The sequence below is a fragment of the Siphateles boraxobius genome, unplaced genomic scaffold (genome assembly GCF_051911475.1).
Source record: "Siphateles boraxobius isolate OS27281-9 unplaced genomic scaffold, OSU_SipBor_1 6, whole genome shotgun sequence".
Lineage (NCBI taxonomy): Eukaryota > Metazoa > Chordata > Actinopteri > Cypriniformes > Leuciscidae > Siphateles > Siphateles boraxobius.
Genome location: NW_027509186.1, coordinates 39,927,724 through 39,946,059, shown reverse-complemented (window position 1 = coordinate 39,946,059; position 18,336 = coordinate 39,927,724). Strand labels below are relative to the sequence as shown.

The 18,336-nt window shown below is 37.6% G+C and overlaps 2 protein-coding genes across 2 annotated transcripts in view; both read right to left on the bottom strand.

The window, feature by feature from the left end:
• The window catches only part of LOC143715491 (uncharacterized), a 659,702-nt gene that overhangs the window by 196,895 nt on the left and 444,471 nt on the right, over positions 1 to 18,336 (bottom strand). The gene's annotated exons all lie outside the window — the stretch shown is intronic.
• LOC143716536 (uncharacterized) overlaps positions 3,438 to 18,336 on the bottom strand; it is a 66,165-nt gene continuing 51,266 nt past the window's right edge. The window contains exons 4-5 of the mRNA XM_077209087.1: positions 12,949 to 13,701; positions 3,438 to 4,498 (exon numbers count right to left, since the gene is read on the bottom strand). Coding sequence (XP_077065202.1) covers positions 3,735 to 4,498; positions 12,949 to 13,701 — 1,517 coding nt within the window. The 3' untranslated portion in view covers positions 3,438 to 3,734. The remainder of the gene's footprint in view (positions 4,499 to 12,948; positions 13,702 to 18,336) is intronic.

Genomic DNA, 18,336 nt, shown 5'->3' with positions numbered 1-18,336 from the left:
CACAGTGATATTTGAGAAGTGAAATAAAGTTTATATGATTTATGGAAAGTGGGCAAGAATTATTTAAACTAAATTAGGCATGTGCATAAATGTAGGCACCCTTGTCATTTTATTGATTTCAATACCTTTAGCACTAATTATTAGAACTCAAAATTGGTTTGGTGACCCTTGACCTCCATACACAGGTGAATCCAATCATGAGAAAGGGTATTTAATGAGGCCAATTGTAAGTATTTCTTCTCTTTGCATCTTCTCTGAAGAGTGGCAACATGGGAGCCTCAAAACAACTCTCAAATTACCTGAAAACAAAGATTGTTCAACATCATTGTTTAGGGGAAGGATACAGAAAGCTCTCTCGGAGATTTAAGCTCTCAGTTTCAACTGTGAGGAACATTGTGAGGAATTGGAAGATCAGAGGCACAGTTCTAGTTAAGGCCAGAAGTGGCAGCCCAAGAAAGATCTCAGATAAGCAGAGGCACAGGATGGTGAGAACAGTCACAGTCAACCCACAGACCAGCTCCAAAGACCTACAACATCATCTTGCTGCAGATGGTGTCACTGTGCATCGTTCAACTATTCAGTGCACTTTACACAAGGAGATGCTGTATGGACGAGTAATGAGGAAAAAGCCTTTTCTCAGCACACGCCACAAACGGTGTCGCTTGAGGTATGCTCAAGAACATTTGGACAAGCCAGCTTCATTTTGGAATAAGGTGCTGTGGACTGACGAAGCTAAAATAGAGTTATTTGGGCAAAACAAGGGGCGTTATGCATGGCGGAAAAAGAACACAGCATTCCAAGAAAAAACACTTGCTACCTACAGTAAAATTTGGTGGCGGTTCCATCATGCTGTGGGGCTGTGTGGCCAGTGCAGGGACTGGGAATCTGGTTAAAGTTGAGGGTCACATGGATTCCATTCAATATCAGCAGATTCTGGAGAACAATGTCCAGGAATCAGTGACAAAGTTGAAGTTGCGCCGGGGCTAGATCTTTCAACAAGACAACGACCCAAAACACTGCTCAAAATCTACTAAGGCATTCATGTAGAGGAACAAGTAAAACGTTCTGGAATGGTCATCTCAGTCCCCAGACCTGAATATTATTAAAAATGTGTGGTATGATTTAAAGCGGGCTGTCCATGCTCGTAAACCATCAAACCTGACTGAACTGGAGATGTTTTGTAAAGAAGAATGGTCCAAAATACCTTACGCCAGAATCCAGACTCTAATTCGAAGCTATAGAAAGCGTTTAGAGGCTGTTATTTATGCAAAAGGAGGATGCACAAAATATTGAGTTAATTATTATTTTGTGGTGCCTAAATTTATATGCACATGCCTAATTTAGTTTAAATAATTCTTGCACACTTTCCATAAATCATATAAACTTTATTTCACTTCTCAAATATCACTGTGTTTGTCTCCTATATGATATATTTAATTGAAATTTCTTATCCAGACAAACCAATGATTTATAAAAGAAAATCATGAAAATTTACAGGGGTGCCCAAACTTTTCATACCACTGTATAACAGACTCTTTTGCAGTCCTTATATATCGAGGAAGTTGACCAAGAAAAAGTTGCTAAAATCATTAATAAATTAAATAATTCAAAGGCAAAGGATTGGTTTGGCTTAGATATTGCTGTTATTAAAACACACAGCTCCACTCTGATTAAACCAATAACACATCTGATAAACCTCTCTACTAGAGTTGGTAAATTTCCACAAACCTGGAAAACAGCAGTCATAACGTCAATTTTGAAGGCAGGTGCACCAGACCAAGTAAGCAATTATAGACCAATCTCTATCCAACCAGTTCTCTCAAAGATTCTGGAAAAAATTGTTGCAGAACAACTGGTTGACCACCTTGAAAACAATTTACTTATTTATCCTAAACAATTTGGATTTAGACTAGGGTATTCAACGAAAATGGCCAACTGCTACCTTACTGAAAACATCAAGTCTTCATTAGATAAGGGTAATGTAGTTGGAGCATTGTTCATAGATCTTAAACAGGCCTTTGATACTGTGAATCATGGAGTGCTTTTGAACAAACTAAGTACTTTTAATTTTTCTGAGCAAGCAACTGGCTGGTTTGCATCCTATCTCGAATCAAGAAAGCAGTGTGTAAAAATCAATGCAGAATATTCAACCACCCGACATTCTATAATGGGAATTACACAAGGCTCAATTTTGGGGCCTCTGCTCTTCAGCTTATACATAAACGACTTACCATCATGTTGTAAAAAAGCTGAATGTCAGATGTATGCTGATGACACAATTTTTTAAGTATCAGCTAAAACCCCTAGTGTAGCAGCAGATTAACAAGCGAAATGGAGGGAGTATCCCTATAGCTTAAAAAAATCACTTAACTGTGAATCTCAAAAAGACTGTGTCAATGTGTTTGTCCATGAGAAGGAAAGCAAAAGAAAATCTTACAATTAGAATAAATCAAGAGGAAATAGAAGAAGCCAATGATTTTAAATTCCTAAGTGTAATTTTGGACCCCCAACTTAAATTTGATAAACATGTTAAAAAAACTATGCAAAACTGTAAAGACTAATTTGAACTGTTTAAGAATGATTAGACATCACATACCCTCTCAAGGCAGCTCAACTGTTTATGCATGCCATGATATTCTCCCATCTTTCTTATTGTGTTACTGTATGGAGCCAGGCTTCACAGTCAACCTTTAAACCCATTATTTCACTATATAAACAAGCACTGAAAATAATGGATCAAAAACAAATGAAATGGCATCATTTTATAATTCTGAAAAAGTATAATTTGCTTAGTTATGATAGTTTTATCAAGTTCTCTTTTATCAAATTGATTTTTAAATGTGTGAATAATCTCGCTCCAGATGTACTTTGTCCATATGTGATAAAAACAAAAACTAATAGAATCACCACTAGGGGATCAGCAAATCGCAACTGCAAGGTGGCAAAGCGCAAAACCACTTTCGGTCAGTCATCCTTCTCTGTAAAAGGGATACACTTTTGGAGTGCCCTACCAATAGACATAAAAACACAAACCAATCTGAAACCATTTAATGAAAAGGTGAAACACTGGCTGAAACAAAACCAAATCTGTGATCAATGATTATGCCACTGTGTAGATGCACTTATAAACGGACATGTACATACGGATAGAGAAATGGACACACACAGATATATGTATATAATGTTGTGTTTTTGTTATTTTTTATTGTTTTTTCTGTTCTCTTAATAATGGTGATGTATGTAGCCTGACCAGGGACAGGGGTTGGAAATTAGCTTCATAAAAACCCTGTATACAACACATCTGCTCAAGTTACTGTAACCCGTTACAATGTGTATCTTTTGCATTGTCAAATGTGCATAAGGTATACATTCCATTTAAAATATAAGCAAATTGTTTTGCTACCTTACAAGGTAGTTAAAAGTCGCTTAGTTGTGTATTTAAGCTCAATCTTACTTTACCACCTCAGAGAAACATAAAGGCATGATGGTGGAAAGGAAGGAGAAACATAGAGATACCATTTACAGCTAGCATGATGGGATGAGAAGATAGAGAAATGGGGAACAGAGAAAACAGGAATGACCTCCTCTCATATAGCCTTATTCGTATATGCCTATATTTCTCTCTGTAAATCTTTTGGCAAAAGTAACTGGTGAAGCTTCCGTGATTCAACAATAATAGGGGGAAGCAGGATTTTTAAATCTGCACTTGAGGTATTTGACATAACGATTTTTGATCACTTGCAACATTTTTTTATATGAATGAGAAGACTTGATAAATATCTAAAACTGTTCTCACACTGGGTACAGTGGTACGGCTTCTCTCTAGTATGAACTCGCTCATGTAATTTCAAAGATCCAGACCGAGTGAAACTCTTGTCACAATATGAGCACTTATAAGGTTTTTCTCCAGTATGAATTATTTGGTGCTCTTTCAGTTGACTAGATGTAGTAAAGCTCTTCCCACAGTCAAAGCACATATAATCTCTCACTTCATTATGTGTTTTCTTGTGCAGTTTAAAACAGTTCAGGCGTGAAAAACTCTTTCCACAGAGAGAACACACATAAGGCTTCTCATCTGAATGAACTTTCAGGTGTTGTTTTAGATTTGCAGATGAAATAAAATCTTTACCACACTGATCACAGTTAAATGTTTTTTCTCCAGAGTGAATGTGCAGATGAACACTGAGACCTGATGCGTGAGAAAAACTCTTTCCACACTGAGTGCATGTATACGGTTTTTCTCCAGTGTGAATTCTCATGTGTGTGTTAAGGTTTCCTTTCTTTGTGAAACTCTTTCCACACTGAGTGCATTTATACGGTTTCTCTCCAGTGTGAATTCTTATGTGTGTCTTAAGGTTTTGTTTCTGTGTGAAACTCTTTCCACACTGAGTGCAGGTGTGCGTCTTTTTGGCTTTTGTTCTTTGAATTGTAAAGTTACGATGTTCCTCCTCCTTCACTTCATTCAGTTCTTGTCTTTGCTCTTTCACTCTCACCTGGTCTAAAATACACAGAAATACAGTTAGAAGTCAGAGATCAGATCTTTCACTTTTTATTCTGTCATTCACTTGTTTATATTATAGTAAAAATATGTTTGACAACTGCTATATACAAGGTTATGATGTATTGGATGCATTTCTATATCATTTATCATCCATATACTGCTTATTAATTCACATCAACCAAAGCAGTCAAAAATGAAGGATCAAGAATGGACACCAACCTATTTGTTCCTCAGTATCTTCATGTTTTATTCTGGATGGTTCTTGATCACTCATGTCTTCAATCTCCTCTTTAATAAACTCCATCTTTAACAGTCACACAGATTTCAGCTGCTACTCCTGAAGTTTGTCCTTCTCTTGTAGGATGATGGGAATATTCCCAGTATTTATTGGTGAATTGTTGTGGGAGGGGCTTCACTGCAGGTGTGAACTGTGATCACTGTGTTTTTATCCAATCTGCATTTAAAAAGTACAGGGCAATCATGTTTAACTGAGCTGCTGAAAAACCTCTTTGTCTCCAAAAGTTCCCTGTTTTCAGCTCATTCATTATGGTGATGTCTGAGATCTTCAGTAAATTGGCACATTAAATCGTTTTATTGGTGTCAACAGGCTGAAACAAACTACAGCATCATCACCTTTAACTTCAGTTCTTGTATTTGCTCTTTCCCCTCCATCTGGTCTGAAATAAACATATTAAGTTGTTAGAATGAGTTCAAGGAGGATAAATGTGAATGAAGAGCCAATTTTATGTCAATAATGCAGTGCTGGAAAGTAACTAATTACATATACTTTCGTTACAGTACTTGAGTAGATTTTTCAAAATTTTTTTACTTTCTTGAGTATAATTAAATTGTGGTACTTTTACTCTTACTTGAGTAGAATAAAAAGAAAGTATTCAACTTCGCTACATTTATTTTTCACCAAAAGTACAAAGTACTTTGACAAATGTGCCGACGGAGCAACAGGGCAAGCTGACATTTGACAGACACTTTTCAAACTACTGCGATGGAGCCCTGCGCTTCAGCCAATAACAGACAGATCTGGAGCGCTTCGGCCAATAACAGACAGATCTGGAGCGCTTCGGCCAATAACAGACATATCTGGAGCGCTTCGGCCAATAACAGACAGATCTGGAGCGCTTCGGCCAATAACAGACAGATCTGGAGCGCTTCGGCCAATAACAGACAGATCTGGAGCGCTTCGGCCAATAACAGACAGATCTGGAGCGCTTCGGCCAATAACAGACAGATCTGGAGCGCTTCGGCCAATAACAGACAGGTCTGACTCAGGTGCAAAACCAATCAAAAGTTCTGCTGGGGGGCGGGGCACTCGTGTTTTAAATCAGTATCGCTTACGTTTCAATTCAGTGAATATGCTCATATTCTGATTTTAAATGTTAATTATCGCAACTCCTGAAATGGGTCATCCCATTGATAATACCAGAGCACTGAGCAGTTGAAGAAAATGAAAAACTCAGCTCATAACATGGACGCAGTTATTGCACAGACGGAGCAAGAACAATGTAAGTGTCTAAAATACATCCACACACAGTTCAATTAAATGGTAAATCTCGCCCTCTTTAACAACATAGTTAAACGAAATGTACGAAGCAAACTTTGTACAAAGCTGAAAAAACATCAACAACAGTGAAATAAGATCACAATATTTATCTGTCAATCAGATGAACATAAAAATGTAGTTTTTTACTATAGCAACAGTGGGCTCCCAGCACATTTTCGGTAAAACGAAAAAAAAGGAGATTTTAATTTAACATGTTAACCCGTACCCCACTTAATTTTTTTTTTTACTGGCACTTTTTTATTCATACTGTTGTAAATCTCTCTTTTTTTATGGGACCTCTCACTTATTCTTCTTTGCTTTCAATTATGAAATTTAACTGAAACATTCAAATGATCTTACCTGGACTTACTTTTCAAAATCACAATACATGAAATACAATGAAATTTGTTTCATGTTGCTTCTTAACACAGAGTATGTATTATTTTATTACATTCTATGATACAAGCTATGTTGATTAACATTGTTATAAAGGGTTAGTTCACCCAAAAATTTAATTTACCCCATGATTTACTCGCCTCAAGTCCTTCTAGGTGTACATGACATTCTTATTTCAGACGAATACAATCACAGTTATATTCAAAAATGTCCTGGCTCTTCCAAGCTTTATAATGGGAGTAAATGGCTGGAATTTTTTTTGAAAAAAACTAATTACTAATTACAAATTGCACAGCTCCAGTGGGTTACTAAAGGGCTTCGGAAGCGAAGCCCTGGGTTTTTGTAAGAATCATGTAGTTTTTTGTTAATACAAAAGTTGGTAGAGCCACCAAAAATAAAGTGTACAAAATAACACAAAGTGAAATAATGTGAACTGGCATTTTGGGGAAACGGAAACAACAGTAAATACACAATACTATCATAAACTATTAATGAAACATGGAAACTTCTTCTGATGAATAGAATGAACATCATTCCTGCACGCAGATCCTTCCCAGTTAACACACGACCAGTTACGTAATTTATTGGTACTTTTTGGTAATTTCATGACTTACTAATTGACAACATAACTACGACACTCTGAGCGTCATTTATTTATTAATTTATTATTATTTATAATGAAGTGATGATATACAGCGAACGCCGTAAATGCAGTATAACGTCTGACAACAGTGACAAGACCGGAAAGCAGAGCCGGCCCGAGCCTTTTGGGGGCCCTAAGCAGAATTTGATTTAGGGGACCCCTCCGACTACGCGAAGTCACCTGTGCTTGACGATTATTGACACAAATGTCACGCAATAATGATACATTATAAATGAATACAGTGAGGTTATGTATTAATACAAAATAAATACTTAATAAAAAATAGATGCCTATTTAAATAAAAAAGTTTTAACTTCTACTTTACTCTTTTACTAACTCTTTGAAACTTCTTAAAACAAACTGTCTCAAAACATATAAAATAAATTATTTGCTAAAATAATGACAAAACTGAGAACATAATAAGAGCAAGGGTTCAACAATGACAATTATTGTTGAAAATTGTAAAAATATTATTTCTCAACTATCTCAATAGAGTGTAACTCTCCTCAAAATCTTATTTATTATTATTATTGTAACAGACTTTGTTGGATTGTACATGACATAATCCAACAAAGTCTGTTACTATAATACCGGTAATGATGTACTGGCGCTCGTTGTATGTAATCTATTTTTCCCCTCGGGGCTTGCCGTAGATAGGAATTGGTCGTGCGCACTTGGTACTGGAGTGTCCCAGGTTTTTGAAGTTAGTGATCTGGGCCCGTATTCCTAAAGAATCTTAATGCAAAAAGTAGCTCCTAGTGACAAAATTCTAAGAAAATTCTTAGAAATGTGGGCGTTTACTCCTAAAATTAAAGAAAAAATCCTAGTAAAGAAAAAAGTAATTCAGAAAGCATCTTAACCCTTAAAAGAGGTCTTAAGGTCAAAATTGTTAGGAGCACGGACGAGGACTTTTAAGAGGCTTAAGAGTTTTTTTTAGCAGAGGAGAAAATGGCAGAACGACGAAGAGGGAGAAGAAATGTGTTGCAGACAATAGATGACAGTGAGTTAATAAGACACCATAGATTAGATCGTGCAGGGATCATGTTTGTGACCGATCTTATTAGAGACACAATAACATCTCCGACACAGCGCAGGAATGGCGTAGTGCCAGAAATGAAATCACTACTGTACATTAAGATATTTGGCAGCTGGGAAAATGCATCAACGCAGCAGTGATGATTTGGGTCTGTCACAAACTTCTGTAAGCAGAGTGATCACAAACAATTTATTTATTGTGTCGCAGTTCATTGTGTTTCCACTGGACATTCCCACATTGCAGGCTCAAAAAAATGCATTTATGAATATAGCAGGCTTCCGCACAAGCAGGGGGAATGAACCGTAAATAATTTATAATTAACCGCTATAAGCTCCCACGTCTGCTTCTGTGCTGTGACACCCGGCCTGATTTTCCTTTAAAGGATAATTCCGGTATTTAACACTTTAAGTCTATTTTGTAGTTTGTTTTGAATGAACTAGAGTGGTGGACTTAGAAATTTTGACAATGGGTCCTGTCTCGACTTTTTGACTATTTTAGGATCGCCTCTTACCGCTTCAGAGTGGATGTCTATGGGCATGCTCAAACATGTCCTTAAAACAACCCTTAACGTTCGTTTACAAAACTGCGCAACTCACCGAGTGGTTAGTGGTGTTCGTTGATGTTCCAAAACAAGTAGCGTAGCGAAATACAGTTTCTGTCGTGTTTTATTTGCCATTTTTTAAAATCACATTGATGTCTGCTGAAGGACTCAGTGCTCGTTGATATTACTGCGCTACCGGAAACGGAAAGGGGTCTGTTTACATTTGGTTGTAGTCTTTTCGCTCGGTTCTCCGTCTCTCAGAAGGCTAGCGTGAGCAGAGCAACTGTGCTCTCGGAGTAGCGAAATAAACAAACAAAAAATCCTTACATCTAAAATGGATTATGAAAGGTGGATTCTGGAGGACCCGCTCGATTTTGAGACCCCAAGGTCTTCTTCGTCTAGCGTTGGTCCAATAAGCGTCGGTACAGCTGTCCTTTTCAGATAGAGTTTATTCAGAGACTTTTCTTTTCGAGAACCTGTAGATTGAACATAGTCCTCGTCCCGAAAGTGAAAGGCACAAACACGATGGTCAGCTTCTCGAAGAACATCTAAAGGAGTGTTTATGTCAAACCCGAGGAATGAAAGCCACAACTTTAGTCATTCAGGGTTGTGGAAAGGAAGCCGATGACAACTCCTTTTTGGAGGGATTTTACCGCAGTTTCTGACCGCACAAATTCTTGCCATATTCGACTGTGACTTTTTTTACGGTGCCTAGACACCGTCCAGCGTCCTTGTTGTCGCCATCAAGTGGTCGGGAGTGTGCTTACGCTTCAGATTCAAATATCGAGCGGAAGTTTATACGCGGTTGTGAGGTATCTGAAAAATAGTTCCACTATAGCAAATAACACGGATTGAAAGCATACATTGCGCCGATATATTTGTTTTTAATTATCAACGAACACCACTAACCACTCGGTGAGTTGCACAGTTTTGTAAATGAACGTTAAGGGTTGTTTAAAGGACATGTTTGAGCATGCCCATAGACATCCACTCTGAAGCGGTCAGAGGCGATCCTAAAATAGTCAAAAAGTCGACACAGGACCCATCGTCAACATTTCTAAGTCCACCACCCTAGTTCATCCAAAACAAACTACAAAATAGACTCAAAGTGTTAAATACCATAGTGTTAAATACCAAGTGTTAATTATCCTTTAAGGATGGCCTTGTGTTCATCCACTAACTGGGCTCACAGTAAACACTGTTCCTCTGTCCTCTGTTTCTCAGCACACGCCACAAACGGTGTCGCTTGAGGTATGCTCAAGAACATTTGGACAAGCCAGCTTCATTTTGGAATAAGGTGCTGTGGACTGATGAAGCTAAAATAGAGTTATTTGGGCAAAACAAGGGCCGTTATGCATGGCGGAAAAAGAACACAGCATTCCAAGAAAAAACACTTGCTACCTACAGTAAAATTTGGTGGCGGTTCCATCATGCTGTGGGGCTGTGTGGCCAGTGCAGGGACTGGGAATCTGGTTAAAGTTGAGGGTCGCATGGATTCCATTCAATATCAGCAGATTCTGGAGAACAATGTCCAGGAATCAGTGACAAAGTTGAAGTTGCGCCGGGGCTAGATCTTTCAACAAGACAACGACCCAAAACACTGCTCAAAATCTACTAAGGCATTCATGTAGAGGAACAAGTAAAACGTTCTGGAATGGTCATCTCAGTCCCCAGACCTGAATATTATTAAAAATGTGTGGTATGATTTAAAGCGGGCTGTCCATGCTCGTAAACCATCAAACCTGACTGAACTGGAGATGTTTTGTAAAGAAGAATGGTCCAAAATACCTTACGCCAGAATCCAGACTCTAATTCGAAGCTATAGAAAGCGTTTAGAGGCTGTTATTTATGCAAAAGGAGGATGCACAAAATATTGAGTTAATTATTATTTTGTGGTGCCTAAATTTATATGCACATGCCTAATTTAGTTTAAATAATTCTTGCACACTTTCCATAAATCATATAAACTTTATTTCACTTCTCAAATATCACTGTGTTTGTCTCCTATATGATATATTTAATTGACATTTCTTATCCAGACAAACCAATGATTTATAAAAGAAAATCATGAAAATTTACAGGGGTGCCCAAACTTTTTCATACCACTGTATAACAGACTCTTTTGCAGTCCTTATATATTGAGGATGTTGACCAAGAAAAAGTTGCTAAAATCATTAATAAATTAAATAATTCAAAGGCAAAGGATTGGTTTGGCTTAGATATTGCTGTTATTAAAACACACAGCCTCACTCTGATTAAACCAATAACACATCTGAAAAACCTCTCTACTAGAGTTGGTAAATTTCCACAAACCTGGAAAACAGCAGTCATAACGTCAATTTTGAAGGCAGGTGCACCAGACCAAGTAAGCAATTATAGACCAATCTCTATCCAACCAGTTCTCTCAAAGATTCTGGAAAAAATTGTTGCAGAACAACTGGTTGACCACCTTGAAAACAATTTACTTATTTATCCTAAACAATTTGGATTTAGACTAGGGTATTCAACGAAAATGGCCAACTGCTACCTTACTGAAAACATCAAGTCTTCATTAGATAAGGGTAATGTAGTTGGAGCATTGTTCATAGATCTTAAACAGGCCTTTGATACTGTGAATCATGGAGTGCTTTTGAACAAACTAAGTACTTTTAATTTTTCTGAGCAAGCAACTGGCTGGTTTGCATCCTATCTCGAATCAAGAAAGCAGTGTGTAAAAATCAATGCAGAATATTCAACCACCCGACATTCTATAATGGGAATTACACAAGGCTCAATTTTGGGGCCTCTGCTCTTCAGCTTATACATAAACGACTTACCATCATGTTGTAAAAAAGCTGAATGTCAGATGTATGCTGATGACACAATTTTTTAAGTATCAGCTAAAACCCCTAGTGTAGCAGCAGATTAACAAGCGGAATGGAGGGAGTATCCCTATAGCTTAAAAAAAATCACTTAACTCTGAATCTCAAAAAGACTGTGTCAATGTGTTTGTCCATGAGAAGGAAAGCAAAAGAAAATCTTACAATTAGAATAAATCAAGAGGAAATAGAAGAAGCCAATGATTTTAAATTCCTAAGTGTAATTTTGGACCCCCAACTTAAATTTGATAAACATGTTAAAAAAACTATGCAAAACTGTAAAGACTAATTTGAACTGTTTAAGAATGATTAGACATCACATACCCTCTCAAGGCAGCTCAACTGTTTATGCATGCCATGATATTCTCCCATCTTTCTTATTGTGTTACTGTATGGAGCCAGGCTTCACAGTCAACCTTTAAACCCATTATTTCACTATATAAACAAGCACTGAAAATAATGGATCAAAAACAAATGAAATGGCATCATTGTATAATTCTGAAAAAGTATAATTTGCTTAGTTATGATAGTTTTATCAAGTTCTCTTTTATCAAATTGATTTTTAAATGTGTGAATAATCTCGCTCCAGATGTACTTTGTCCATATGTGATAAAAACAAAAACTAATAGAATCACCACTAGGGGATCAGCAAATCGCAACTGCAAGGTGGCAAAGCGCAAAACCACTTTCGGTCAGTCATCCTTCTCTGTAAAAGGGATACACTTTTGGAGTGCCCTACCAATAGACATAAAAACACAAACCAATCTGAAACCATTTAATGAAAAGGTGAAACACTGGCTGAAACAAAACCAAATCTGTGATCAATGATTATGCCACTGTGTAGATGCACTTATAAACGGACATGTACATACGGATAGAGAAATGGACAGACACAGATATATGTATATAATGTTGTGTTTTTGTTATTTTTTTATTGTTTTTTCTGTTCTCTTAATAATGGTGATGTATGTAGCCTGACCAGGGACAGGGGTTGGAAATTAGCTTCAGCTAAAAACCCTGTATGCAACACATCTGCTCAAGTTACTGTAACCTGTTACAATGTGTATCTTTTGCATTGTCAAATGTGCATAAGGTATACATTCCATTTAAAATATAAGCAAATTGTTTTGCTACCTTACAAGGTAGTTAAAAGTCGCTTAGTTGTGTATTTAAGCTCAATCTTACTGTACCACCTCAGAGAAACATAAAGGCATGATGGTGGAAAGGAAGGAGAAACATAGAGATACCATTTACAGCTAGCATGATGGGATGATTCGTATATGCCTATATTTCTCTCTGTAAATCTTTTGGCAAAAGTAACTGGTGAAGCTTCCGTGATTCAACAATAATAGGGGGAAGCAGGATTTTTAAATCTGCACTTGAGGTATTTGACATAACGATTTTTGATCACTTGCAACATTTTTTTATATGAATGAGAAGACTTGATAAATATCTAAAACTGTTCTCACACTGGGTACAGTGGTACGGCTTCTCTCTAGTATGAACTCGCTCATGTAATTTCAAAGATCCAGACCGAGTGAAACTCTTGTCACAATATGAGCACTTATAAGGTTTTTCTCCAGTATGAATTATTTGGTGCTCTTTCAGTTGACTAGATGTAGTAAAGCTCTTCCCACAGTCAAAACACATATAATCTCTCACTTCATTATGTGTTTTCTTGTGCAGTTTAAAACAGTTCAGGCGTGAAAAACTCTTTCCACAGAGCAAACACACATAAGGCTTCTCATCTGAATGAACTTTCAGGTGTTGTTTTAGATTTGCAGATGAAATAAAATCTTTACCACACTGATCACAGTTAAATGTTTTTTCTCCAGAGTGAATGTGCAGATGAACACTGAGACCTGATGCGTGAGAAAAACTCTTTCCACACTGAGTGCATGTATACGGTTTTTCTCCAGTGTGAATTCTCATGTGTGTGTTAAGGTTTCCTTTCTTTGTGAAACTCTTTCCACACTGAGTGCATTTATACGGTTTTTCTCCAGTGTGAATTCTTATGTGTGTCTTAAGGTTTCCTTTGTGTGTGAAACTCTTTCCACACTGAGTGCAGGTGTGCGTCTTTTTGGCTTTTGTTCTTTGAATTGTAAAGTTACGATGTTCCTCCTCCACTTCATTCAGTTCTTGTCTTTGCTCTTTCACTCTCACCTGGTCTAAAATACACAGAAATACATTTAGAAGTCAGAGATCAGATCTTTCACTTTTTATTCTGTCATTCACTTGTTTATATTATTGTAAAAATATGTTTGACAACTGCTATATACAAGGTTATGATGTATTGGATGCATTTCTCTATCATTTATCATCCATATACTGCTTAATAATTCACATCAACCAAAGCAGTCAAAAATGAAGGATCAAGAATGGACACCAACCTATTTGTTCCTCAGTATCTTCATGTTTTATTCTGGATGGTTCTGGATCACTCATGTCTTCAATCTCCTCTTTAATAAACTCCATCTTTAACAGTCACACAGATTTCAGCTGCTACTCCTGGAGTTTGTCCTTCTCTTGTAGGATGATGGGAATATTCCCAGTATTTATTGGTGAATTGTTGTGGGAGGGGCTTCACTGCAGGTGTGAACTGTGATCACTGTGTTTTTATCCAATCTGCATTTAAAAAGTACAGGGCCATCATGTTTAACTGAGCTGCTGAAAAACCTCTTTGTCTCCAAAAGTTCCCTGTTTTCAGCTCATTCATTATGGTGATGTCTGAGATCTTCAGTAAATTGGCACATTAAATCGTTTTATTGGTGTCAACAGGCTGAAACAAACTACAGCATCATCACCTTTAACTTCAGTTCTTGTATTTGCTCTTTCCCCTCCATCTGGTCTGAAATAAACATATTAAGTTGTTAGAATGAGTTCAAGGAGGATAAATGTGAATGAAGAGCCAATTTTGTGTCAATAATGCAGTGCTGGAAAGTAACTAATTACATATACTTTCGTTACAGTACTTGAGTAGATTTTTCAATTTTTTTTTACTTTCTTGAGTATAATTAAATTGTGGTACTTTTACTCTCACTTGAGTAGAATAAAAAGAAAGTATTCAACTTCGCTACATTTATTTTTCACCAAAAGTACAAAGTACTTTGACAAATGTGCTGACGGAGCAACAGGGCAAGCTGACATTTGACAGACACTTTTCAAACTACTGCGATGGAGCCCTGCGCTTCAGCCAATAACAGACAGATCTGGAGCGCTTCGGCCAATAACAGACAGATCTGGAGCGCTTCGGCCAATAACAGACAGGTCTGACTCAGGTGCAAAACCAATCAAAAGTTCTGCTGGGGGGCGGGGCACTCGTGTTTTAAATCAGTATCGCTTACGTTTCAATTCAGTGAATATGCTCATATTCTGATTTTAAATGTTAATTATCGCAACTCCTGAAATGGGTCATCCCATTGATAATACCAGAGCACTGAGCAGTTGAAGAAAATGAAAAACTCAGCTCATAACATGGACGCAGTTATTGCACTGACGGAGCAAGAACAAATGTAAGTGTCTAAAATACATCCACACACAGTTCAATTAAATGGTAAATCTCGCCCTCTTTAACAACATAGTTAAACGAAATGTACGAAGCAAACTTTGTACAAAGCTGAAAAAACATCAACAACAGTGAAATAAGATCACAATATTTATCTGTCAATCAGATGAACATAAAAATGTAGTTTTTTACTATAGCAACAGTGGGCTCCCAGCACATTTTCGGTAAAACGAAAAAAAAAGGAGAATTTAATTTAACATGTTAACCCGTACCCCACTTAATTTTTTTTTTTTTTACTGGCACTTTTTTATTCATACTGTTGTAAATCTCTCTTTTTTTATGGGACCTCTCACTTATTCTTCTTTGCTTTCAATTATGAAATTTAACTGAAACATTCAAATGATCTTACCTGGACTTACTTTTCAAAATCACAATACATGAAATACAATGAAATTTGTTTCATGTTGCTTCTTAACACAGAGTATGTATTATTTTATTACATTCTATGATACAAGCTATGTTGATTAACATTGCTATAAAGGGTTAGTTCACCCAAAAATTTAATTTACCCCATGATTTACTCGCCTCAAGTCCTTCTAGGTGTACATGACATTCTTATTTCAGACGAATACAATCACAGTTATATTAAAAAATGCCCTGGCTCTTCCAAGCTTTATAATGGGAGTAAATGGCTGGAAAAAAATTGGAAAAAAACGAATTACTAATTACAAATTGCACAGCTCCAGTGGGTTACTAAAGGGCTTCGGAAGCGAAGCCCTGGGTTTTTGTAAGAAACAGAGCCGTGCACAGACATTTTGAGGGGCAGTGGCCTAAACCAAAAAAAAGGGGCACTAAGGGGGTGGTTGCTTGTTAACACAAATTATTCAGTTATTACATTTTAGACTTTATCAGGAGAATACTCTAACCAGGGGTGTTATTCATACCACTTTGTCTACAAAGTGTGCCAACAACAGAACATTTAGTTATTGGTATCAGATCTGATCGAGAGTACAATCATTTGATTAGACAAGCAGCTAATTCTAAGAACGTAGATATGTTGTACAAGTTGTTAGCACTAGTAGAAGACCAAGAGCAAAACATTACTGACATTAATACAAAAAAAAAAAGAATAATGTCGCAGAATCAACCACTGTCTTGCATAGCCTACCTGTTAATGCGTCAGCTTTCGTGATGCTTTTTACACTGGGCTCGTTTGCTGCGGTCCGAGGCCGAGCGCGATTGTTCCCGGCGCCCCCCCGCAACATTGGTCTGGTTTCACACTCAACTTGATTCTATCGAACTCTGGTCCGTTTGCGTGCATCTTACGTCATTGCAAACGTGCACGGCGCATGATAGAAAACACGACGCGGGTTAATATATTGTGTTTTTTATTAATTTGGTGCTATTATGCATAGCTGAGTAAACAGCACAGGTTTACTGTGTCTTCCCGCTGTTTGCAAATGGACTCTTTTGAGGAGACAGTGGATTAATTTGTTGCCCTGATTTGCACGCACTATGCGCGAATACACTGCAGACTCACTCTTGCTCGTATCCAAGGTAAATCTTCATCCCTTACGTGTGTTTTATTTTAATTAACTTCCTGAACAAGTACGCACCCGAGTCCGTGTTGCTTTCACATGCACGCGAACCGCAGCACAGTTCGGGAGCAACCGAACTCAGACCACCTCCTCCAGGCAGTCTCGGGTTCGGTACCCCAGTGCGCACCCGGGTCCCAAGACAGCGTTCACATTAGCGATTTTACATGCGAACCGTGCCCCGTTCCGAACTAAACTGCCAGTGTGAAAGGGTCATCAGTTTCAAGAGAGCGCCGCGCAGACAAATATACTGTGAGTGATGCTGCGGAGCGAGCGGGAAAACCTGGAGCGGATTGGCGGAATCAGCGGAATGCTTTGAGCGGAGCGGTGGGGGTGGGGAAGAGGGGCACCTCAGTCGATGAGGGCAGAGGGGCAGTGGCTCTAGCCACCGGGCCACCCCCCTGTGCACGGCCCTGGTAAGAAACATACCCATATTTATTACTTTATAATCTAAAATAACTTGCTTCCGCCAGACGACCGTACGCATACTACGCAATTCAACTTGTGCCACAGGAGTATAAGTGGAGTGCTTTTATCACGGATGGATGCACTTTTTTGGGCTTCAAATGTTCTCCATCCATTCACTGCCATTGTAAAGCTTGGAAGAGTCAGGACATTTTTTAATATAACTCTGGATTGCATTCGTCTGAAAGAAGAATGTCATATACACCTAGGCTGGCTTGAGGGTTAGTAAATCATGGGCTAATTTTCCTTTTTGGGTGAACTATCCCTTTAAATACATACATCAGTCTTATGAAAATACCTGAGATAGATGAACACAGATATATTATCGCTATCATGTGTTTGTCTTTATGTTTCAGTCAAAACGTCCCTATTTGAATATTATTATAAAAGGCATTTCCTTTATATGGTTTAATACTTCTATGAATCTCACTTGTGGACTTTCTCCGTGAGGGATGAATCAGTACTGGGCTTCCAGTATGAATGAAACCGATGACATGTGAGTGTTTAGCGCTCAATATCGCTATCATCTCCCCATTTTGGGTAAAAACAGAAAAATAATAAAGTACTTTGTACTTTGTAGTACTTGAGTAGTTTTAAAGCAAATACTTATTTACTCTTACTTGAGTCAAATTATTTTTCAGTACGTCTTGTACTCAAGTAAATTATTACTTCATCACGGTCTATTTTCGAACAGAAAGCGGTCAAAGAACAAAATTGTTTCGCAACACTCCTCTAGGCCCTTAAAGAAGGACAATTTTCAAGGTAAGTTTATTTCTTTACTGTTATTCTATTATGTTACTCCCAACCTGTAAAATCGCCTTTTTCACGAGGTATTTTTGACTGTGCTAAGTTACCGAGCGTGAATTGTGTTTTGCAGACAGAGCTCTCAACGGTAGAGGCATTTCTCATAATAAATGCTCTCCCAGGTCCGATTACTTCGAATTCTTTGCTTGGTTCAAGTCAAGTTACCATTTAAAATTCAGTTTGGCTTTCTTTTCTAGTAACTCTTAACTCGATTTACATGAATTTGTGATTCAGTAACAGATGCATTAATGTTATTCGCATTATATCATGCACATAAGATAGAGAATAATTACGAAACTACTTGAAATATCCAGATCCATTATAGTAATTAAAATGTAGTGGTTCCTGCGTTTTTGTGAGATTCACATGTACATAGTATTAAAAAGTCAAAGAGGTTGTTTTTGAAAGACGAGGCAGAGACGGATATTCTTGAC